This window comes from Typopeltis vanoorti, chromosome 25 (genome assembly GCF_054136105.1).
Source record: "Typopeltis vanoorti isolate ZY-2024b chromosome 25, IOZ_Tvanoo_1.0, whole genome shotgun sequence".
In the NCBI taxonomy this organism is placed as follows: Eukaryota; Metazoa; Arthropoda; class Arachnida; order Uropygi; family Thelyphonidae; genus Typopeltis; species Typopeltis vanoorti.
Window position 1 is genome coordinate 66,544,539 of NC_143573.1, and position 20,355 is coordinate 66,564,893.

A 20,355-nucleotide genomic window follows, 5' to 3' on the forward strand; every position below is an offset into this window, starting at 1 on the left:
TCCCATGATTTCCAAACTATCTGTATTAAAGTGACAATCTGATGCTGATTACTCCTTATTTTCACCTTGAAAAAGTTTGAAAATCCCATTTAGGAGGCAAGGAACATTTATAAGGTCTTTTTCCAACTGAAAGTGAGAGAGTCACAATGATAGAGATGCAAGGTTTCCCCCCACCTGGAATCTCTCTTTATCTTTTAAATCTCCTGAAGAGACAAACAGGGCAGAGGACTTTGTCAAACTATAGAGATTGTTACAGATATTATTTCTGGAAAATTTTCCATGTTACTCCTCTAAATTAATATAGAGATTGCATCTGCTCCTTGCTTCATGTGTTAATTAAAATTGCTGTATAGAACACAGCACGTATTATCATAAGCAGAGCATCAAAACTACTTGGTGACTTACATACAGCTCACAGTTCTGAGAGCCTAGATTAAATAAATCACGTGGTTCAATACATCCTATTTATATTTTCTGAACATTGGTCTGAAAATGTAAATTTTGATGAAGACCACATCAAAATATGGTTTGTCTCACGGTGAATGTGTTAAACATTATAACATTTTTCTGTCATTTTTGCTTAATGTGCTTGGTAATTTATCTACATTTGTTATGTGATAATATTGTTTTATTTTTGGCCATGCCTGATAAAGTGAGACCAGATAAATGTGATACTAATTTTCAAAAAATATACCAAAGCCTAATGTTGTAATATAAAATATAACATAATAATCTAACACCACTGGTTATGCATGACAGAAAGTCAAGAAAAGTTGACTTAATACATTTTTTTTTGTTTTCAATAAATATTGTGAACAGCTTGTAACTTGAATAATTACCTCCTTTGTAACTTCTTCAACTCTATTTTTTCCAGTGAAATCAAATAACAATTGTGCTAACTCTCTCCTGCCATGCCAGCCTGGTGATTACTAGTCTGCCATGACAAAATTCTTTAACTCTCTTCACTAACCCTGCTCTTTGAAACTTGATGCATACATTTACATGCTAATTCAGTGTAATTGAATTTTAAAAAATTATAATAAAAGATCTGTAATTGATACTTTATCTACAAGTCATTGAAGATCTCCATATATATATATAATATATTGATTCTCACTACATGTAATTATTTTTGTCTTGTTTAAAGACATAGTAATCAAGGAACGTAGACGTGTGAGGCGACCATCCCAGGCTGGCAGGGCAAGGAGGAGCAGCACTGATCGTAATGCTGGGGTCAAAAAGAACAAATTAATATCTTCCTGTTGTTCACCTGATTATGTGAATCTTAAAATTCTTAGTGAAACATCTGCCAAAAAAGACCAAAAGTCTAATGAAATGGAAAATTTTAGTGGTATGAGATCATTTGCTGTTGAAGAACATTTGAATGTTCTTTCTCCTTCAGAAGAAGATTTGAAAGAGGACTTCACTTCCCTTAAAGCAGACCAACTCGAGTATGAAAAACATTCCGAAGAAGAAGAGTCTGTCAAGTATGGTAAAATTAATAAAGACTGTAAGCATAGAGTGATGCCTCCCTTAGAGAATAATATTCCTAATGAAATTAAAAATGAAAAAAAGGAGGAAGAAAAGCAGAAAACCAACCTTATAACTGATTTACTTGTTGAAGAAAAGAAGGGTGACTTTTTTTATATTGGCCGAGAAGACTACTATAAAGCTTCACAGTTATTTTACTCCCTTCCTCATGTTTCTAAAACTGACAAGTTTGTGTCGTCATCTTTGAATCGGAAAGATGTTAAAACTAAAATGCCCATTACTACAGAAAATGAAAATGTGGTTGCCCTTCATCATGCAGAAAAACGTATTGAAGAAAGTTATGATAGCCGTTATCGAAAAAATGTTGCTAAATTAGTTTCTGCTGACTGGGAATTAGATAAAGATGTAGGCCTCCCTCTTCCACATCATCCGTTTCAGTCAGAGTTTGATCAAAATAATGAATCTTCCTCTGCTGAAGGCCCAATTGTAAAATCAGAAAGTAACTTGGAAAGTATTCATTTCATTACAAAATGTGAAACAGAAGTAAGGGACATCAGTAAAACACCACTGTCAGATGACACTTTTTCAGAAGCTAAAGATAGCTATCCCTTACAGAAACAACAAATTGAGTTTAAAGATGTAGATGAAAAAGACTCTTGCCATGCTTTAATTCTTTTAACTGGAGGAAATGAAAAGAAGGACATTAAAGATTCCTTTAAAATTGATACTAAATTGCATGCATTAGTAGGAAAAAGAAATCTTAGTTTTGAAGAAATGCGTAATATCCTTCAGCGTCAAAAAGAAGCACCTCCCCCTAACATTGTTCAGGAACGGATTAAACATTTTGAGTTAGTTACAACAGATAGTACTTCAACAAATGAATGTGACGATATCAAAAAATCCTCTCCACAGTTCGAAAAACATATTAAATCTAAAGTATTTCACATCTCTGAAACAAATGATGTTTTACAAGCTAATACTGAAGAAAATTTTATGAAAAATGAATCCAAAAAACTTCCATCATCTCCTCAACATCAGGAGAAATTTTTTCATTATAGATCAAATAAACAGCTTTGTACTGATTCAGAACCTACTTTCCTAAATGGATGTTCTAGTGACAGCGAAGACACAATCACTATGAAGTCTGCTCCCATTGTACTGTCTCCATTATCTTCTGTGCTTGCTGATTTGCGAAGAACAGCTGATACTGGGAAGGAGAAAAAGACTATTAAAGAAGACTCTTTGGTAGATGAAGTTATCATAACAAAAGGTGCTATGCGACTGAGCATGGTTGATATACACCTTGACAAAGGGAGTACAGATATTAAACAGATGGTTACTCATTGCTCTGATTCAAAAGAGGATGAAGAAGCTTATTTACCTATGAATAGAAAGAAAATGATAGAAGAACCTGAATATGTAGCTATGGATGATCACAGCACTCAAGAAATATCTTCAGATGCTTCATTTTATACGCAGATAAAAGAGAATGAACTGATTGTGAATGCTGAAGAACCCCTGTATAATGAACCATTTACTCCAGCAGTTACCTTTCTTCATGGTGTATATAATAAACCAAGAGCAAAACACTGTCATTTTGAATATGACAGTAGCAGTACTGAGGAATCTTGTTCAGAAAATATCTATGAAAAGCCTAAACATAGAAGTATTTATGAAACAATAAAGAAACCTAAAATCAAAAATGGTGACTATGAAAGAAGCACACTGTTTAGCACTTCCAACAACTCTACTTCACAAGTAACTACAATTCTTAATCAAGAAACCAATGAAGTATTAAATCTGAATACCGAAAACAATAATAAAAAACTTGATTCACAGTTAGAAGGCAATAAAAGCTTATTTGGAAGAGATGTTTTAGATGACTATGAAACAATAATATTAAAACCTCCACGTTTGGATGATTCAATTCCAGATCTACTCCAGCTAGAAGAGGTAAAAGACTCAGATGCATCTGATGCTGATGATGAAGCAAGTAGAGATTTTGATACACCACGTAGTTTAAGCTTGCCATCATATCAGACACCTATATTATTAGGAGAGAATACCATCGATGATATGCATCATCATCACCATCACCACCACCACCATCACAAGGATGAACATGCAGCATTTTCATCACCCTTATCTATAGAAAGGTACTTGATTAAAAAAAATAAGTCAGGTGAAGATTTATTAGAAAATTCATTGCAGAAGCATAAGATGCCTGAAATGATAGACTCAGATAAAATTAATTCTTGCCAAAATTTTAGTAATTATCGACAGAGAGTTCCTTTCGCCTTAAAATCACGAAAATCTGATTTTGAAGAAAAAGATTATCCTAAGCTCTTTATTTCTAGTAAGAGCTGTGAACGATCAGAACAAAACCAAACTAAACATGCTATACATGTTAAAAAGCTCAAAACATGTTCTGAAAATAATGAAGAAAATGCAAGTGATTCAACTAATTTTCAACAACATTTGATAGTTGATGATACAAACACAGACATTCATAATTCATTAACTGCATTAGGAACCATAAACCATGTGCCAAGTGGTCATCAGGTAAATTTTTCTACATGTGGTTCAAATGTAATTGCACAGACTTCATGTATGCCAGGTAAGCTTTCTCCAACTCATGGTAAATCATCATCTGATTCTTCATCTCGCAGCCTTTTGGTTCAAGCATCATCTGCTCCTGATGTGGTACCAACTGATGCAAGAGATGAACTTGCTTTTAATAAGATGGTTGCATCTAGAAAAATACGGCGTTCACCAAACAGTGCACCTTATTACTATTCAGATCTTCTTCATGATGAGGATGATAATAACTGTGACATCAAAAAATTAGTTGAGAGTGATAAGCATTTTACAAAAAGTAAAGATTTGCTGTTGAATAATGTTAGGGATGTTAATCCATCCCATGCTTCTAAAGATGTTGGCAGAAGAGTCAACAAAATTCATAATACTCAAAGTGTAAGATATGAAAGAACTACTCTTGAAGAAGGAACCCAGCAGCATAAGCCTGAGTTACAACAAGAAGGAAAAGAAGATTCTGAAATTGTAGCAAGAGATCTTAGGAACTCAATTGAAAAACTGCTCTGTTCAGAATCTAAGAAATTTTTGGATGCTGAAAAAAATAAGTATGAAGCAGGTCATACTCTAGAAAAGACAAGACGACCATCTCCTACTTTGGCATGTCTTAAGTACCGAGCTTCCACTCCTGATTTCGATTGTCATTTTAGACAGAAAGAACCTCAGTATGAAAATTTACAAAATAGGAAGTCAACTGGTTCCTTGTTGCCAAAACGTTTATCACGATCTTTAGAAGGTCTTTTAGAATTACCCTCATGGGATAGTAGCCAACGTCAGAACTTGACATCTCAAGGTCTTTCTTTAGATCCATTATCAAGTAATGTTAAGGAAGAACCATTCTATGAAAATATTGAGTTTGTAAGAGAACAGGAAAGAGAACAGAAGAACAACCCTAATGATGATGATGATAATGATGATGATGTCACAAAACCGGTACTTGCAAGTCCACAAGCCCAACCTGCTAAACACAGCATTTATGATAATGATGAATTGCATTTACCTCTGAAGCACAAATCATTAGAATCTATCTCTCATATTTCACCTCAACAATGTGATATTTCAGGATTGAATGAAGTTGCAGATTCTAAAATTGAAGTAAGTAAGACTTGCTTCAATGAAGAACAGGACTCGGATCCTGATTATTTAGATCAGCATGCTTTGAGAAGAGTTAGTGAACGACACTTTTTGGGACGATACATGGCAGCAAAATTAAATTATAAACCTGGACTTCTTTGGCAGCCATTAGAAGTGAGTCAAAAAACATATTTTTTAGGCGATAGCCAGCAATCTGATGTTGATGGAGGAGAGGAAAAGTCTTTGGAAAATGGTTTTTCAAGTGAAAATAAAGAGAGTGGTCTTCATAGAGTTATTTATAAAACTACTGTTGAGGAAGAAAATGGAACAGAGCACATGGACAACCAGAAGAGCTCATCTGCTAATTTGTCTGTAGGGGAAAGAAAAGGTAAAAATGTTGTGTTAATACATACTTTTAGTTGTCATAAGATATATAAAGTCTTCGATGAGTAGAAATTTGTTACTTATCAGCCCTCAAAGTTTACAGATTTATTGTATATTTTAAATGTTTTGAGCAGCCACATGTGTTTCACAAATAGGAATAGATATTATTTTCATTGTTATCATCACAATCACTTAGCATTCGTAATCGGGTCACTGTACTCATCAGCATATAATATTACTATTTTTAAATGTATTTATTTACAGAAGTATAGCGTCCAACCTTCTGGTAATGAGCTACCTCAGTTTACTGACCTTCTGATCATTTGACTTAGTTTCATAGTTGGTCATCTGACTCATGATAATTAGTGCTGTTTTTGTTTTATGCACCAATTATATCATGAATTATTATATGGAAGCTCTTTCACTTGGCTATGCTACTAATTATATATTGGGTTTTATCCTTTATCCAAGTGTTAGCAAATGAAGTTTGCGCCTGAAGTACCTTCAGGACTGGGGCAACTCGTGGCAAAGGTAGTATAAGCCCTCATCACCCACCCCAGCATCTCCCACAATGCAAAGCACATCTCCCTGCAGACATGCACAATGCTATGCATTAAGGGAAGGGCCACTACCCAGACTGGTTTTAACCTTTATTGAGGTCTCATCAGTGGAAGCCAGACCCAGAAGTGGTAACACTAAGGTGGAAGTAATGGAGAAGTCATATTTACCTATATGAGCCACCAAAGGGTGTCACACCCTATTATTAAAATTATCTGGATTAGAGATAAATCTATGGAAGCTCTTTCACTTGGCTATGCTGCTAATTATATATTGGGTTTTATGCTTTATCCAAGTGTTAGCAAACAATGTTTGCACCTGAAGTACCTTCAGGACTGGGGCAACTCATGGCAAAGGTAGTATAATTATACCACCTTTGCCACGAGTGGTATAATTATACCACCTTATGCCACCTTTGTCACGAGTTGCCCCAGTCCTGAAGGTACTTCAGGCACAAACTTTATTTGCTAACACTTGGATAAAGAATAAAACCCAATATGTAATTAGTAGCATAGCCAAGTGAAAGAGCTTCCATAGATTTATCTCTAATCCAGATAATTTTAATAATAGGGTGTGACACCCTTTGGTGGCTCATATAGGTAAATATGACTTCTCCATTACTTCCACCTTAGTGTTACCACTTCTGGGTCTGGCTTCCACTGATGAGACCTCAATAAAGGTTAAAACCAGTCTGGGTAGTGGCCCTTCCCTTAATGCATAGCATTGTGCATGTCTGCAGGGAGATGTGCTTTACATTGTGGGAGATGCTGGGGTGGGTGATGAGGGCTTATACCACCTTTGCCACGAGTTACCCCAGTCCTGAAGGTACTTCAGGCACAAACTTTGTTTGCTAACACTTGGATAAAGGATAAAATCCAATATATAATTAGATGAATTATTATAGGAGCAAAGCTGCTTTATTTTGAATCAGTCTGTCAAAATATATGTGGCTTAATTTGGAGTTGCATAGATAGACATTCACTTGCTTGTTGTGTGACCTTTGGTGACCAAAGCTAGTGATGAGTATATTTTTTACTTCTGGAACCATTGTTTGTGGAAAAGCTTAAAAAATGGGAGGGAAAAATAGATAATAATGGGTAATTGTATGGATGGGGGAGGTGATGGTCAAACAGTAGTCTTCAGATTGGCTTTCTTTTCAGTCATAGGCACTTTCCTTTCTTAGATTCCTATCCTGGTTTTATTTTTAATTACCCTTAGTTAGGTTTCCAATATTCCGTCTCTTAAGTCATATCATCCAGCAAATCCAGGGCAGATCTAGGTTCCTTATTCCATACATTTTCCATCCAAAACCCCGCATTTAGGTTGTTAATCCGTCATGCACTCTGTCTCACTTCACTGTATATTCTAAACTACCTTGCAGCCTTTACAGAGATGAGAAAATAGGTAAGGGGAAAAAGGGATGGATTATTGGGAACAGAAAAAAAAAAAAACAGATGATAAAAGTGGGCCATGCTTTTTCATATTTATCATTGTTGGACTGAGGCCAGTAAACATAGGAATATGGGTAAAAATATGGGAAGTAAAGTGGTTATTACTAAATGAACATCATTAAAATGAGTGTAAAACATACCCATGTATACTTGCATACAACACATATACATATAACACGAACGTAATAAAGCCATTACGATGTCTGCATTTGTGAGGTCTTGTATACTGATATTTGAATTTGCCCCATGTAGAGGACAAAATATCTGGTATATGTAAGCTGATGGAATGAGACTTATTTTTGATTGTGTGGTCTTTAGATGGAAATATGGAGCAGGGGATTTGTGGAGTTTTTCATTATTTCTTCATGTTTAGTTTGGAAAACATGTTTTTTTATTTTTATTTTATTTTATCTATTTTTTATTTTTATTTTTATTTTATGAAGTGTATGGATACTTTTATTGTAATCTTTGGTTTGGAAGGGGGAAACAGTCTGTGATTTCTTAAAAACTTTTTTTTTTTTTTTCATTATTTCATTAGAGGAGTGAGAAGCTCTGAAAAAGAAACATCTTTTAGATTTACACTATATATGCAGCTTCATAACCATTTTCTGGCACTCAGTAAATGATGCTGTTATAGCTTATATATGTGCCTGGTCTATTGTTATAGTTGCCCTAGGTTTTATGAGATATTTTATTTGATTCATGTCCTGTAGTATCTGTTTATTAAAAACATTCCTGAATGTCTACAGTTAAAAACCTCAGATCATATATACTGAAAATAGGATATAGCACTCCCAGTGGATTTTTGATATAGGTATTCTCCTCACTTAATCAGGTACTTTAATCAGTAAACTACAAACCTAATCTGATAGTTATTACAAAACACTTTGCCATTCTTTAAACAAACCTGCAAAGGCATTCTCAGTGTCTTTCAAGGAGGCAAAATCATAAATGTTATACTATCATCATCAAATTCCTGACATGTACTCTCAGGAATTGTACAGGATATTACGATAATACCACATGAAAAAGTTACATTGTAACTTTCTATCAACAATTTTTCCCCAAATTAATCTGTTATCTGTCAAGACTTCAATATTATTGGATCTTATATTTCTGTCTCCTGAAGTACTTCTTACTATCAATCCACCTAGATGTTGGTCTTCCTCTGGGTCTTTTTTTCCTGCAATCCTGGAAATAACACTTGTTTTGTTAACCTTCTCTCCTTTCTTTGTGAAGAAGAAAGGGAGGGAAGGTAAGAGTAGCTCTTCTAACACATTCTTTAATGTTAACAATGTCTAGTTCTTTCTTAATATCATCATGTTTAATATAATAGTGCTATTGATGTCATCTGTTCACTCTTGTATTCTTTCTCAGAACTCACATATGTGTAGTCTCCAGTTTTGATCAAGTGCTTTATTTCTAACGAAGCTCTCAGATCCATAAGTTAAAAATTTGTTTGAACACTGTTTTGTATACAGCTAATTTAGTCTTTTGACTAATTTCTCTCTTATTCAATATAAAATTTAATCAGTTGACTATACTAGATTTTCTAGTTAAGTTGTCTATTTCCTTCATTAACAAATGTTTCTAAATATTTAGCTAAAATGTTCTACTTGTGCTATGATTTCTCCATTCAGGATACATTTGATACTTTCATTGTTGTTTCTGCCTAATTTCATTATCTTTGTCTTTTTATTGATTTTTCATACCAAATTTATTACAGCAGTTATTCAGTTTAGTCAAGGAATTCTGCAGACTTGAACTGGATTTATTTAGAAGTAAAACATCATCTGCATAAAGTAAAGAGCTGAGATTTCTAAGATAAAAAGCCAAATGGCTATTTTTTCTGGAGAAGTTAATTAAATTAAAGGGATAAAAATTCCTTATTATTTTACAGCCAGTATGCGAAACTCTGAGATCGAAAACTACGATCTAAGAGTTTCATGCCGAAGAACTATCGGCGAATCCAAGTGTAAGTGAACACCTGGTAGTACAACACCAAGGCAACTCGAAGCAAAGGTGGAGCAAGCTCCCTCACTATCCTTGATATTTTCTCATAATGTAAAGTACAGCTCCTAGGAGATGTAATACTGCCTTACATTATGAGGAGAGTTCACTACCCAGACCGGTTTCAACCTTTTTTGAGGTCTCATCAGTGAGTAGGTAGACCTGGATGATATCAAAGTTTAAGTGAAAAGAACTTACATACCTTCACTATACGAATGCCAGAAAGGTGTGCCCATATATTATAACTAAGATAAAAAGCCAAACAGCTATTTTTTCTGGCGAAGTTAATTAAATTAAGGGGATAAAAATCCCTTATTATTTTAAGGTCCGGGTAGTGACCTCTCCTCATAATGTTGGGCAGAATTACATCTCCTAGGAGCTGTGTTTTACATTATGAGAAAATATCAAGGATAGTGAGGGATCTTGCTCCACCTTTGCTTCAAGTTGTCTTGGTGCTCTACTACCAGGTGTTCACTTATGCTTGGATTCGCTGATAGTTTTTCGGCATGAAACTCTTAGAGCGTAGTTTTCGATCTCAGAGTTTTGCATACTGGCTGTAATGGAGGTTGGCAAAAGTCTAGTTTGCTTTGTATTCTTTGTTAATGATTTTTGTGAAAATTTTGTAATTGTTGAAAGGAGACTGATAGGTTGGTAATTTTTAATATCTTCTCTATCTCCCTTTTAAAAGTTATAATAAGGATAGCATTATTCCAAATTTAGTATTCTCTTCTGTCTTAGGCAGGATGTATTAATTTTACTTAATATAGTCATGACTTGTTCACCACTTGCTTTTAGAACTTCTATCAGTATCTTATCTTCACCGGGTGTCTTTCCGCTACTATTCATGCTGTCCACTGCATACTGAATATCTTCTTTTAAAATGTCAGGGTATATTTTGTCAGGGTATATTTCTTCCTCTTCCATTTGTTTTATATTTTTGTTTTTCTATTGGTTTAATTCTTGGGAATCATCATATAATTTGGCATAGAAAGATTCTGCTCTTCTTATGATATTTTCTTATCTTTAATTAGTACTCCATTTTTCTATTGTAATGCTGATTCCTTATTTTGAAATTTCTAATTTCTTGTGTCATTCTTTTCCTTATTGTTTTACATAGCTCCAAGAATTCTATTGTACTTCTCTTGTCTTGATTTCTTTTCATTTCTCTTCTCTTTCTGAGAAGGTTTAGGGTTTCTTCAGATAATTTTCTTTCATCATTCTTTTGGTTAATTCCACCAATTTCTCTGTCATTATTTAATAGAGTAACATTTATTATTTAGGAGTTCCAAGTTTTCATTCACATCAGTATTATACAAACTTTTCTTCTATCTCTTTCTGAAAGAACTCTGTTTTTTTTTTACAGATTTGGTAAATTAATACAGTCTTTGTCTGTCTTTCATATCTTTTGTTAATAACAGTTTTTGATCTCACTAATCTGTGGTCACTACCTTTATTGAAACTATTTATTATATCTATGTTTTGGATAATATATTTGTTGTTGGTTAAAATATAATAAACTAGCAAGTTGTGTATGATGAGCTGTGTCTCAAAAAATGAATGTGAATAGTGGCATGCCTCAGAGTTCGGTTCTTGGGCTCCTACTGTTAACTAATTTGTTAATGATATTTCATGTAGATTGACAGGGGATCTTCAAATTTTGCCAATGATGCAAAGTTAGGTAGAATTATCAGGAATAGTGCTGATGTTATTTCTCTACAGGAAGATTTGAATAGGCTTTTAGCTTAGACAAATGAGTGGGGGTTGCAGTTTTAATATTAATAAATGCAAGGTGTTACGCTTTGGTATATAGAGATACAAGGCTATATACTGTATTAGTGGAGCTGTACTTCAAGAAGTGGATGAGATTTGGGATCTTGGAGTGATGGTAGACAGTGGACTGAAGTTCCATGAGCACATTGTAATACTGCCATGATAAAAGTACATTGACATATAGGGATAAGGAGGTGGTAGTGCCTCTGTATAAGGCATTGGTTAGTTCACATATGGACTATTGTGCTCAGATTTGGTCATCTGGTTTTCGTTGTGTTGATGTGAAAACACCAGATAGGGTACAAAGATGAATGAACGAAGTGTTATCAGGACTCTGGAGTGTTGGTTATGAAGAACATTTGAGGGGATGTGGATTACAGAGGTTGGTGGATAGTGAGTAAAGAGGAGAAATGATAGAGAACTTCAAATTAGTTATGGGATTCTAACAGATTAATATGAAAGGAATTATAAAAAGAGTGGATGTTAAGATGGGAAGAATGAGAAGCCATCCCTGGAAATTGTATAAAGATGTGGTGGAGAAGGATGTGAGGAGTAGATTTGTTATGTGGAGAGTTGTTAGTGAGTGGAATGCATTGCCTGAGTGTATTGTGAATGCATGTAGTGTAAATAACTTCAAAGCTCATTATGATAGATGTGCACCTGTTTGAGTGGGCTTTCCACAATGAGGCTATTGACTCCATGGAGGTTACCAATAATAGTAATAATAAATTTCATTAAACACCTCTCTGTTTGGGCTTCACCATGTCCATTTTCGATTCTTCCTTTTTTTTTTGAAACAAAGTATTTATTATTTAGAGACCTCTGTTTTCAGTAAATTCTATCAATCTTTCTCCGTTTTCATTCCTCTGCATATTCCATATTTTCCAATTGCTGCTAGATGTGCATCACTTACGTCTACTTTACTATTGAAGTATCCCATCAAGATCACAAAGAATTTATCGTTCCTACTTAATAGATCTAATCTTTCATAAAATGCATCTATTTTTTCCTCTGGTGATATTAGCGCATAAACTTGTATAATTCTTAATTTATAATGTATATATTTATTTTAAGGTCAAGTCCTGCAATCCTGTTTGTGACATATTTTATCTCTTATATTTGATCTTTGATTGAGCAGTGAATTAAAAGCCAATTCCTCCCTGTGATCTTGGATTGTTGCCATAACTATAAATCTATTCTTTAGATTGATACTATTTTCACTAAGTATCCTTGTTTCACTCAGTCCAATGATATCCCTTTTATCTTTTCTGCTTCCAGTAATAATTCTTCGTCTTGTTCCTAAGTAGACCTACAGGGTGTTCGGGATAAATTTGACATATTTATAATTAATTATATTTTTCCGTAAGTTACATGTATTAACACACTTCTCTTCATTTAAAAGTTTGGACCCTTCTTCATTCATATACAAGATGTCAGAAAGGATGGATAGCTGGAACCCACCTGAATCATGGAAGAGAATAACTTGTATCATGATGATTCGTGCCCGCCATCAAAATAAGGATATTACGACTGCTGCCCAATGCTCCCTGAATACAGTAAAAACAATCAGGCATGAACTAGAGACTTGCAATGGTGACTACGAGGATGTAGCAAGAAGAAAGATCCCTAGCAGACGATCTGATTGCGTTCGTACAGCAGAATTCCTCGCAAATCTGCAGGAACAGGTGTTGAAGAACCCTGGCATTGGAATTCGGGCTTTGTTCGTGGAGTTGCTAACTGTAGTCAAGCCCTGGATAACAAGGGTAGCCAATGGTAGGCCGTATGTATGGCAGCAGGATTCGGCCCCTTGCCACACCTCTGGGAAAAGTCAAAAATGGTTGTCTGAAAATTTCTACGACTTCACCAGTCCAAATGTTTGGCCTCCAAACTCCCCAGACCTTAACCCCATGGATTATTTTGTATGGGGCGCAGTTGAAAAAGACACCAATCGCACTTCCAGTAATACAAAAGCCCAGTTAATGGATAAAATTAAAACAGTTTTTGCGGCCCTTCCCAGGGAGACTGTAGCATCAGCTTGTTCGAGGTTCCGAAGCAGAATTGAAGCTGTGATCGATGCTAATGGTGGTTATTTTGAGTAAATCTTGTTGATAGTATTGTAATTAACTCTGCCTGTAATGTTTTTTTGTCAATTCATTAAATTTAATAGATACAAAGAAGATTTTCTTTTTCCTTACGAAACTGTCAAATTTATCCCGAACACCCTGTATATATTCTATTATTGGTTCTATTACATTTCATGTTCTTAGTCTGCTTATAGTCTTTCTCAAGTTTTCTCATCCAGACCAGAACATATCTCCCCAAAGAGTTTAAGTCTGGTCTGTCATTTGGTTGAGAGAGAGAGAGAGAGAGAGAGTGTTACAGTTATGCTTTTTTATATGTCCATTATGGTCTTAGGCTCTATGGCCTCCTTTATACTATTATCCATAATTTTGTTGCGGAGGAGGATGAAGTTTTGGTCTAATCCTTCCTGACCAGGCTTCATGGAAGGACAAATACCTGGGAGAGAAAGCAGACTCCCATTGCTACAAAGAAGAAATTTCAGTAAGACAGGAAAGCTACATCCCTAACCCTCGAATACTCTAATAGCATTGCAGGGAAAGAGCAAGAAGAAAGGAAAAGGAAGAGAGAAACAAGAGGAGAGACTAGTCTACAGATAATACAGATGTATATTACATGAAGTAAGGCTTGGTTCAGCATCAGGTACCTAGGTTTTGCCACTCCTGTACTCACTAGAAACGAACCTCTGAGGTAAAAAATGAAGTTAATTGTCAAAAATTTGGAAGACTATGAATTCCTACACAATTGTAATATTTCTTTTTTACAATATTAGAGAATACCAAATTAGGACTTTTGATCTTTTGTTTGTTACAATTTGAATACTTTCACTAACTCATTGTTGCATGCAAACTGAAACATGTTGTTAATAAACTATAATGCTTTTTATGAATGTTAGTCAAGTGAGTTTTAATTTTTCGTCCTACAAGTTTCACCGATTTTTGCTATCAGCATCTTCAGGGATACAATTGGTAAGCGATATGAAGGTAACAGACTAGGTTTTAACTGACAGTTCTAATTCATACAAAATTAGTATTGTGCGAGACAATGCGCGCGTCTCGGGAACATGATTTATTTGTTACGAGACATAATGTAATTGGCGTGAAAGTTCATTTCTTTGATGTTTAGTGATCTAATTAAAGTTTTCCAAATTTCCGGTAGGATTAGACCTTGATTCTTATTTAGGTTTCCTGTTGAACGGGCGACCATAGCAGCCAACTTAGAAAAAGCAATGAGATGGCTTTTTCTAAGTTGTAGACAAACTCTATTTTAGGAATAGCAGTAGGTTTTAAGGCAAAATTGAATCCTTTTTTGATATGTAGATGACAGCTTTATCATGTGGAATCATACGAAAGAAGAACTAATGGATTATCTCAACCAAATCAATAGTTTCCACCATACCATCAAATTCACATTAGAAATTGAAAAAGATGAAAAACTTCCATTCCTAGACATCCTAATAAAAAAACAAACCAATAACAGTATCAATCTGTCTGTGTATAGAAAACTTACGAATACTGGACGTTACCTCCATTTCAACTCGTCACATCATATATCCCAGAAACTTAGCATTATCCATATGCTTAAGAAAAGAGCTATACAGTACACCACAGACCAGGATGACTTAACTACAATATCCAGAGAGCTATCCTTAAATGGTTATCCTAAAAGATTCTGCAACAAGATTCTCTTTTCGGATATACCACAAAGACAATGTGATGACACCCAATACATCAGTACTATAACTATTCCATTTGTCAGCAGCATTTCCAAAAAATTGGCTATCCTTCTAAAACCACACAATATTAGAGTAGCATTCAAGCCGGTCAATACTATTGGGAAATTTTTAAGATCACTAAAAGACCCTCATCCTTTCTACAAGTACTCTGGAGTATATAATATACCTTGCTCCTGTGGTGTTAGTTACGTTGGTCAAACCTCTAGAAGCTTCGAAATGAGACAGAAGGAGCACATAGGCTATGTTAGAAACAACAGACAAGATATTTCAGGCCTTACTTCCCACTTTGCCTCTACCAACCATCTTATTGAGTGGGATAAGAGTCATATGCCCTATATAGAAGAGAACTACCATTCCAGAACCTTCAAGGAGGCTGCTATGGTCGCCCATTCAACAGGAAACCTAAATAAGAATCAAGGTCTAATCCTACCGGAAATTTGGAAAACTTTAATTAGATCACTAAACATCAAAGAAATGAACTTTCACGGTAATTACATTATGTCTCAACAAATAAATCATGTTCCCGAGACACGCGCATTGTCTCGCACAATACTAATTTTGTATGAATTAGAATTGTCAGTTAAAACCTAGTCTGTTACTTTCATATCGCTTACCAATTGTATCCCTGAAGATGCCGATAGCAAAAATCGGTGAAACTAGTAGGACAAAAAATGAAAACTCACTTGACTAACATTCATAAAAAGTGTTATAGTTTATTATACAAGTAGTCAAGAAAAGAAAATCACACTATGAAACATGTTGTTTTTGCTCTGAAGATGCTGATTTGAAATCCAGCAAAATATAATCCAGTTAATAAACATTCTTTTATAATTTAGTTCATTTGCCGTTGTTTTGATAATCGATATTGTATTTTCAGAGAAGATAGAAGAAATAGAGCAGGAGAAGGGGTATTATTAATGATAGCTGAAAAACTTGAACCAACAAAAATAGAACTTTAGGAAGATTGTAGATCTGATGGAAATTGTTCATTTGAGGCTGCCTGGTGTGCGATAGAGATCAATTGGACAAAATATATTGTTGGTTGCTGCTGTAGACCTGGGGTCGAAAAAAAGATGTGGAAACATGCATCAGCAGATTATCACAATGAGTGTAGCTCGAGCAGTTATCATGGGAGACTTCAACTATAGCAATATAGATGGAAAGGAGGAAAGGGCACATGGCAAAATTTAAATGAAATTTATACACTTACTAAGGGATAATTACCTAAATCAGCACATGATGGACGGTACCAGAAGTTTTGAGAGTGTTGGATCTCATCATAATGTCAGAAGATTTATCAATAACTGCAGTAGCAACTCTACCACCAATCAGGGAAAGTAACCATGCAGTTTTTTCCTGGGAGGTTGCTCGATATGTAGAAATTTCATTCAAGAAATAGTTTATGTGAAACTACAAAGCTGGTGATTATGACAAACTTAGGACACAACTTGGAGCAGTGTCATGGCATAAGAAACTACATGGAATGAATGTCATTAGCTCATGGGAAGTAGTCCAGGATTGTTTGAGCAAGGCAGTATCTAGAGTACATACCCAAGGTCAGGAGGATAAACCAAGTAGGAGTTAAGTGGATGCCTAACAATATAAATCAGGAGCTTCAAAAAAAGAAAGCATCGTGGAAGGAATATAAACAACAAGGTGATCAGCATGCTCATGAGCAGTACAAATCACAAGCAAGAAGGGTGACTAGTATGGTAAGGAAGGCTAAATCAGATTTTGAGAGAAAATTAGCTAAGCTAATTAGCTAAAATCCAAAAGAGTTTTTTGCTGCGTAGAAAGTAAGAGAAAGAATGATTATGGAATGATAACTTTATTCAGTGCTGATGGTAGGAAAGTGACAGAAGGAGAAGAAATAGTTCAGCTACTAAGTGATCACTTTACAAAGGTATATCATCCAGGTAGGTGGGTGGTGACTTGGCAGTTACTGAGGTTACAGAGACTGATGTGAGCATTAAGGTTGATGAACTGAAGGTATTCAGTATATTGAAAAATATCAATGTGAATACAGCTGTGGGCCTGGACGATATGTCTGCTCGTGTGCTACGAGAATATGCAAGTGAACTGACAGTGCTTCTGATGTAGTTATTTAAACTAAGTCTCAACTCTGGCAATGTTCCAAGTGAGTGGAAAGAGGATAAGATAGTTCCATTACATAAAGGTGGCTCCAAGACAGAGCATCAAATTACAGACCAGCTAGTATCTCTGGAGTGGTGGTTAAAGTATTGGAAAAGCTGGTTAAAAGAAAAATTCAGGAATGGGTAGATAGGAATATGCTTTATAGAGGGCAGCATGGCTCTGTAAGAGGTAGGTCCTGCCTCAGTAATTTATTCACATTTTATAATAAGGTGAGCAGAATTGGATAAAGGAAATGGTTATGCGATGATATTGCTGGACTTTGCAAAGGCATTTGACGGAATACTGCATGGAAAACTATTATATAAGTTGGAGCAAATGGGAATGGATATGAGGCTCATGGCATGGTTAGGGGAGTGGCTGATAGGCAGACATCAGAGGTGGTGTATGGTGGAAGGGAATCAAGGTAAATGAGATTGACTGCTGGAGTGCCCAAAGGCTGTGATCACTTCATTTTAATTTGTACATTAACAATATAGCAGAAGATTTGAAGGGAGATATTCAGTTGTTTGCTGATGATGAAAAACTGGTTAGGGCAATATTTGATAAAGGTCATGTAGATATTTTACAGGATGATTTACATAAGTTGGCAATGTGGGCAAAGGACAATAGTTGTCAAGTCAATGTTGTAAAATGTAAGGTAATGCACTTTGAGATGAAAAGATTACATACTTCTTATCATATTGATGGTACTAGTTTATAGGAAATTGATGTTGCTAGGGACCTGGGGTTGATGGTGGATAGAGATTTGAAATTCAGATGACATTGCAAGAGTTGGGAAAATAGCTCAGAGGATTATTTGGATGCTGAAGAGCACATTGATAAGTAAAGATAGGGAGGTTATTATCCCTCTTTATAAAGCAATGATTTGGTTGCATGTTGACTATTGTGCATAGATTTGGTCACCTGCATTTCTTGGAGATTGGAAGTGGTGGAGCGGATTCAGAGACGAGTGACCAAGCTAGTGATAGGTCTGTGGTACTAGTTTATAGGAAATAAAATTATAGGAAACAGGTGAAGAAAGGGGATATGATAGAAACTTATAAGTTACTGAAGAGATACTATAAGATTGACACATAAGAAATTTTTCAATGCATAGGGAGTAAGGGATAAACAAGGGGTCACACTTAGAAGTTTTCTATGAGTGTATAGATTAGGTTCTTAACTTGAAGCGTTATGAATGAGTGGGATGAATTGCCAGAGGTGGTTGTGAGAACCTCAACATTGAATAGGTTTAAGGAGATGTATAATATATATTGTGTTAATGGACAGAGTGGGCCTCCCACATGGAGTGCTCATATAAATAATAATAATAATAATTGTCTTAGGCATCATGTGGCAAAGGGAACATGATGATGGGAACAGGAACTTTTTTTCCTGTTCACATCATCCTTAGAGGATCTGATTGTGACTGAATGAAGACTTAACACATGAATGTTATTCTTGTCTCCAGCTATTGAGAGTGACCTGTAGTCCTGCCTTGGAGAATAAATAGGCACAATAGATTTAGATACCTGCTTGGAAGCAGCACAATTCAATGTTGCATAGGAGCTAGTTAAGAAACATTTGTTAGTAGCACTGGCAAATTGCATGCTACTGTGAGTTAAAAAGATAAAGAGAGTTGGAGTAAAATGGATGATCAGGGAAATCAAAACAGGAATTGCAAATAAAAGCACAGTTTTTGAAAGCGTGTGTGTGGGTGGAGAGAGAGAGAGAGAGACAGCAATTGTATGATGAATGCAAGACTCAACCTAAGATGGCAACTAACAATTTAAGGAAGAAAAATTTACAATACAAGAGAGACTAGCATTGTGATTCAAAGTGAATCCCAAGGAGGAATTCTTTTGAAATATTGCAGATAGGAGAAAATGTGATTGTGGAGGAGAACTAATCATGATATTGACCTGGCTATTTAATGAAAGTCTTGCAAGGGGACAAGTTTCTAAGGAGATGAAGGAGGGTAATATAGTGCCATTCCATAAGATAGTAGTAGAATGGAAATATCATACTGTGGACAGATTTGTTTTTCCTGTGATTGTTAAGATTTTGGAAAAATGAATAAGAGCTCATATACAGAACTGAGCAAATGAAAGTGATTTTACTTATGAAGGCCAGCATGCAGTTGTTAAGGGGCTTACTTGATGAGAGTATTCAGTGATATAGTGTTATTTTATCGTCAAGTAACAAGAGCAGTCAGTGGATTGAAGGAAAGCATGCAATATCATTATATCATTACTTATCTTTGAACAACTCTGTTTGCAGGTGGCAAAGATAAGAAGATAGTTGTTCAGAGAATGACTAAAAGATAAGCTAAAATTTTATAATTGTTGTATGGCAGTATCAATAGTTTACAGTTGAATTTTGTTGTGATAACTGAGATTAGTAGACAGTGTTCAGCTGAGTATTAGATTGTGTATTAATTAATTTTTTGTGTGTTTATTTGTATATTCATTGATTTGAGACGAAATAGTTGTGATGGTGAGGTCACTACATTGATCAGGACGAAAGACAAATGTGGACAGTGTGGAATTTTTGAAAATGGTAAGGTACTGTGAGGGTAATATGTATGCATTGGGAGATTAAGGATGTCTATGCAGAGAGGACGAACAGTAGACGTGAGCAAGTGTGGGTGTATAAAAAGTAGGACATGCTCATGGATTATGAAGTAAATTTGAAAACGAGGGTTGTTTGAAAAGTTTGGTAAAAAAATAAGCTAAACTTTTGGAAAAAAATCACCTTTATTTCTCAACATAGGTCTCCATTGAGGTCTACACATTCGGTCCAGCAAGTTTCCAATTTTTTCATCCCATCTAAAAAGTAGGATTTGTCAAATTGTGCAAAGTAGTCATTGATAGCCTTGACGACATCCTCATTCGAAGAAAATTTTTTCCCACTGAACCAAATTTTTTAAGTTTGGAAACAAGAAGGCACACAGGGCCATTGCAACAGCCGATGTGTGGGATGGTGCATTGTCTTGATGAAAGAGCATTTTTTTTTTTTTTTGTGCACCAATCTTGGCCTTTTTTCTTCAGTTCTTCTTTTAAGTCCAACAACGAGGTG

At 35.2% G+C, this 20,355-nt stretch overlaps 1 protein-coding gene across 1 annotated transcript in view; it reads left to right on the forward strand.

Moving 5' to 3' along the window:
• The window catches only part of LOC150092814 (uncharacterized), a 740,966-nt gene that overhangs the window by 337,108 nt on the left and 383,503 nt on the right, over positions 1–20,355 (forward strand). The window contains exon 10 of the mRNA XM_090414287.1: positions 1,148–5,545. Coding sequence (XP_090270413.1) covers positions 1,148–5,545 — 4,398 coding nt within the window. The remainder of the gene's footprint in view (positions 1–1,147; positions 5,546–20,355) is intronic.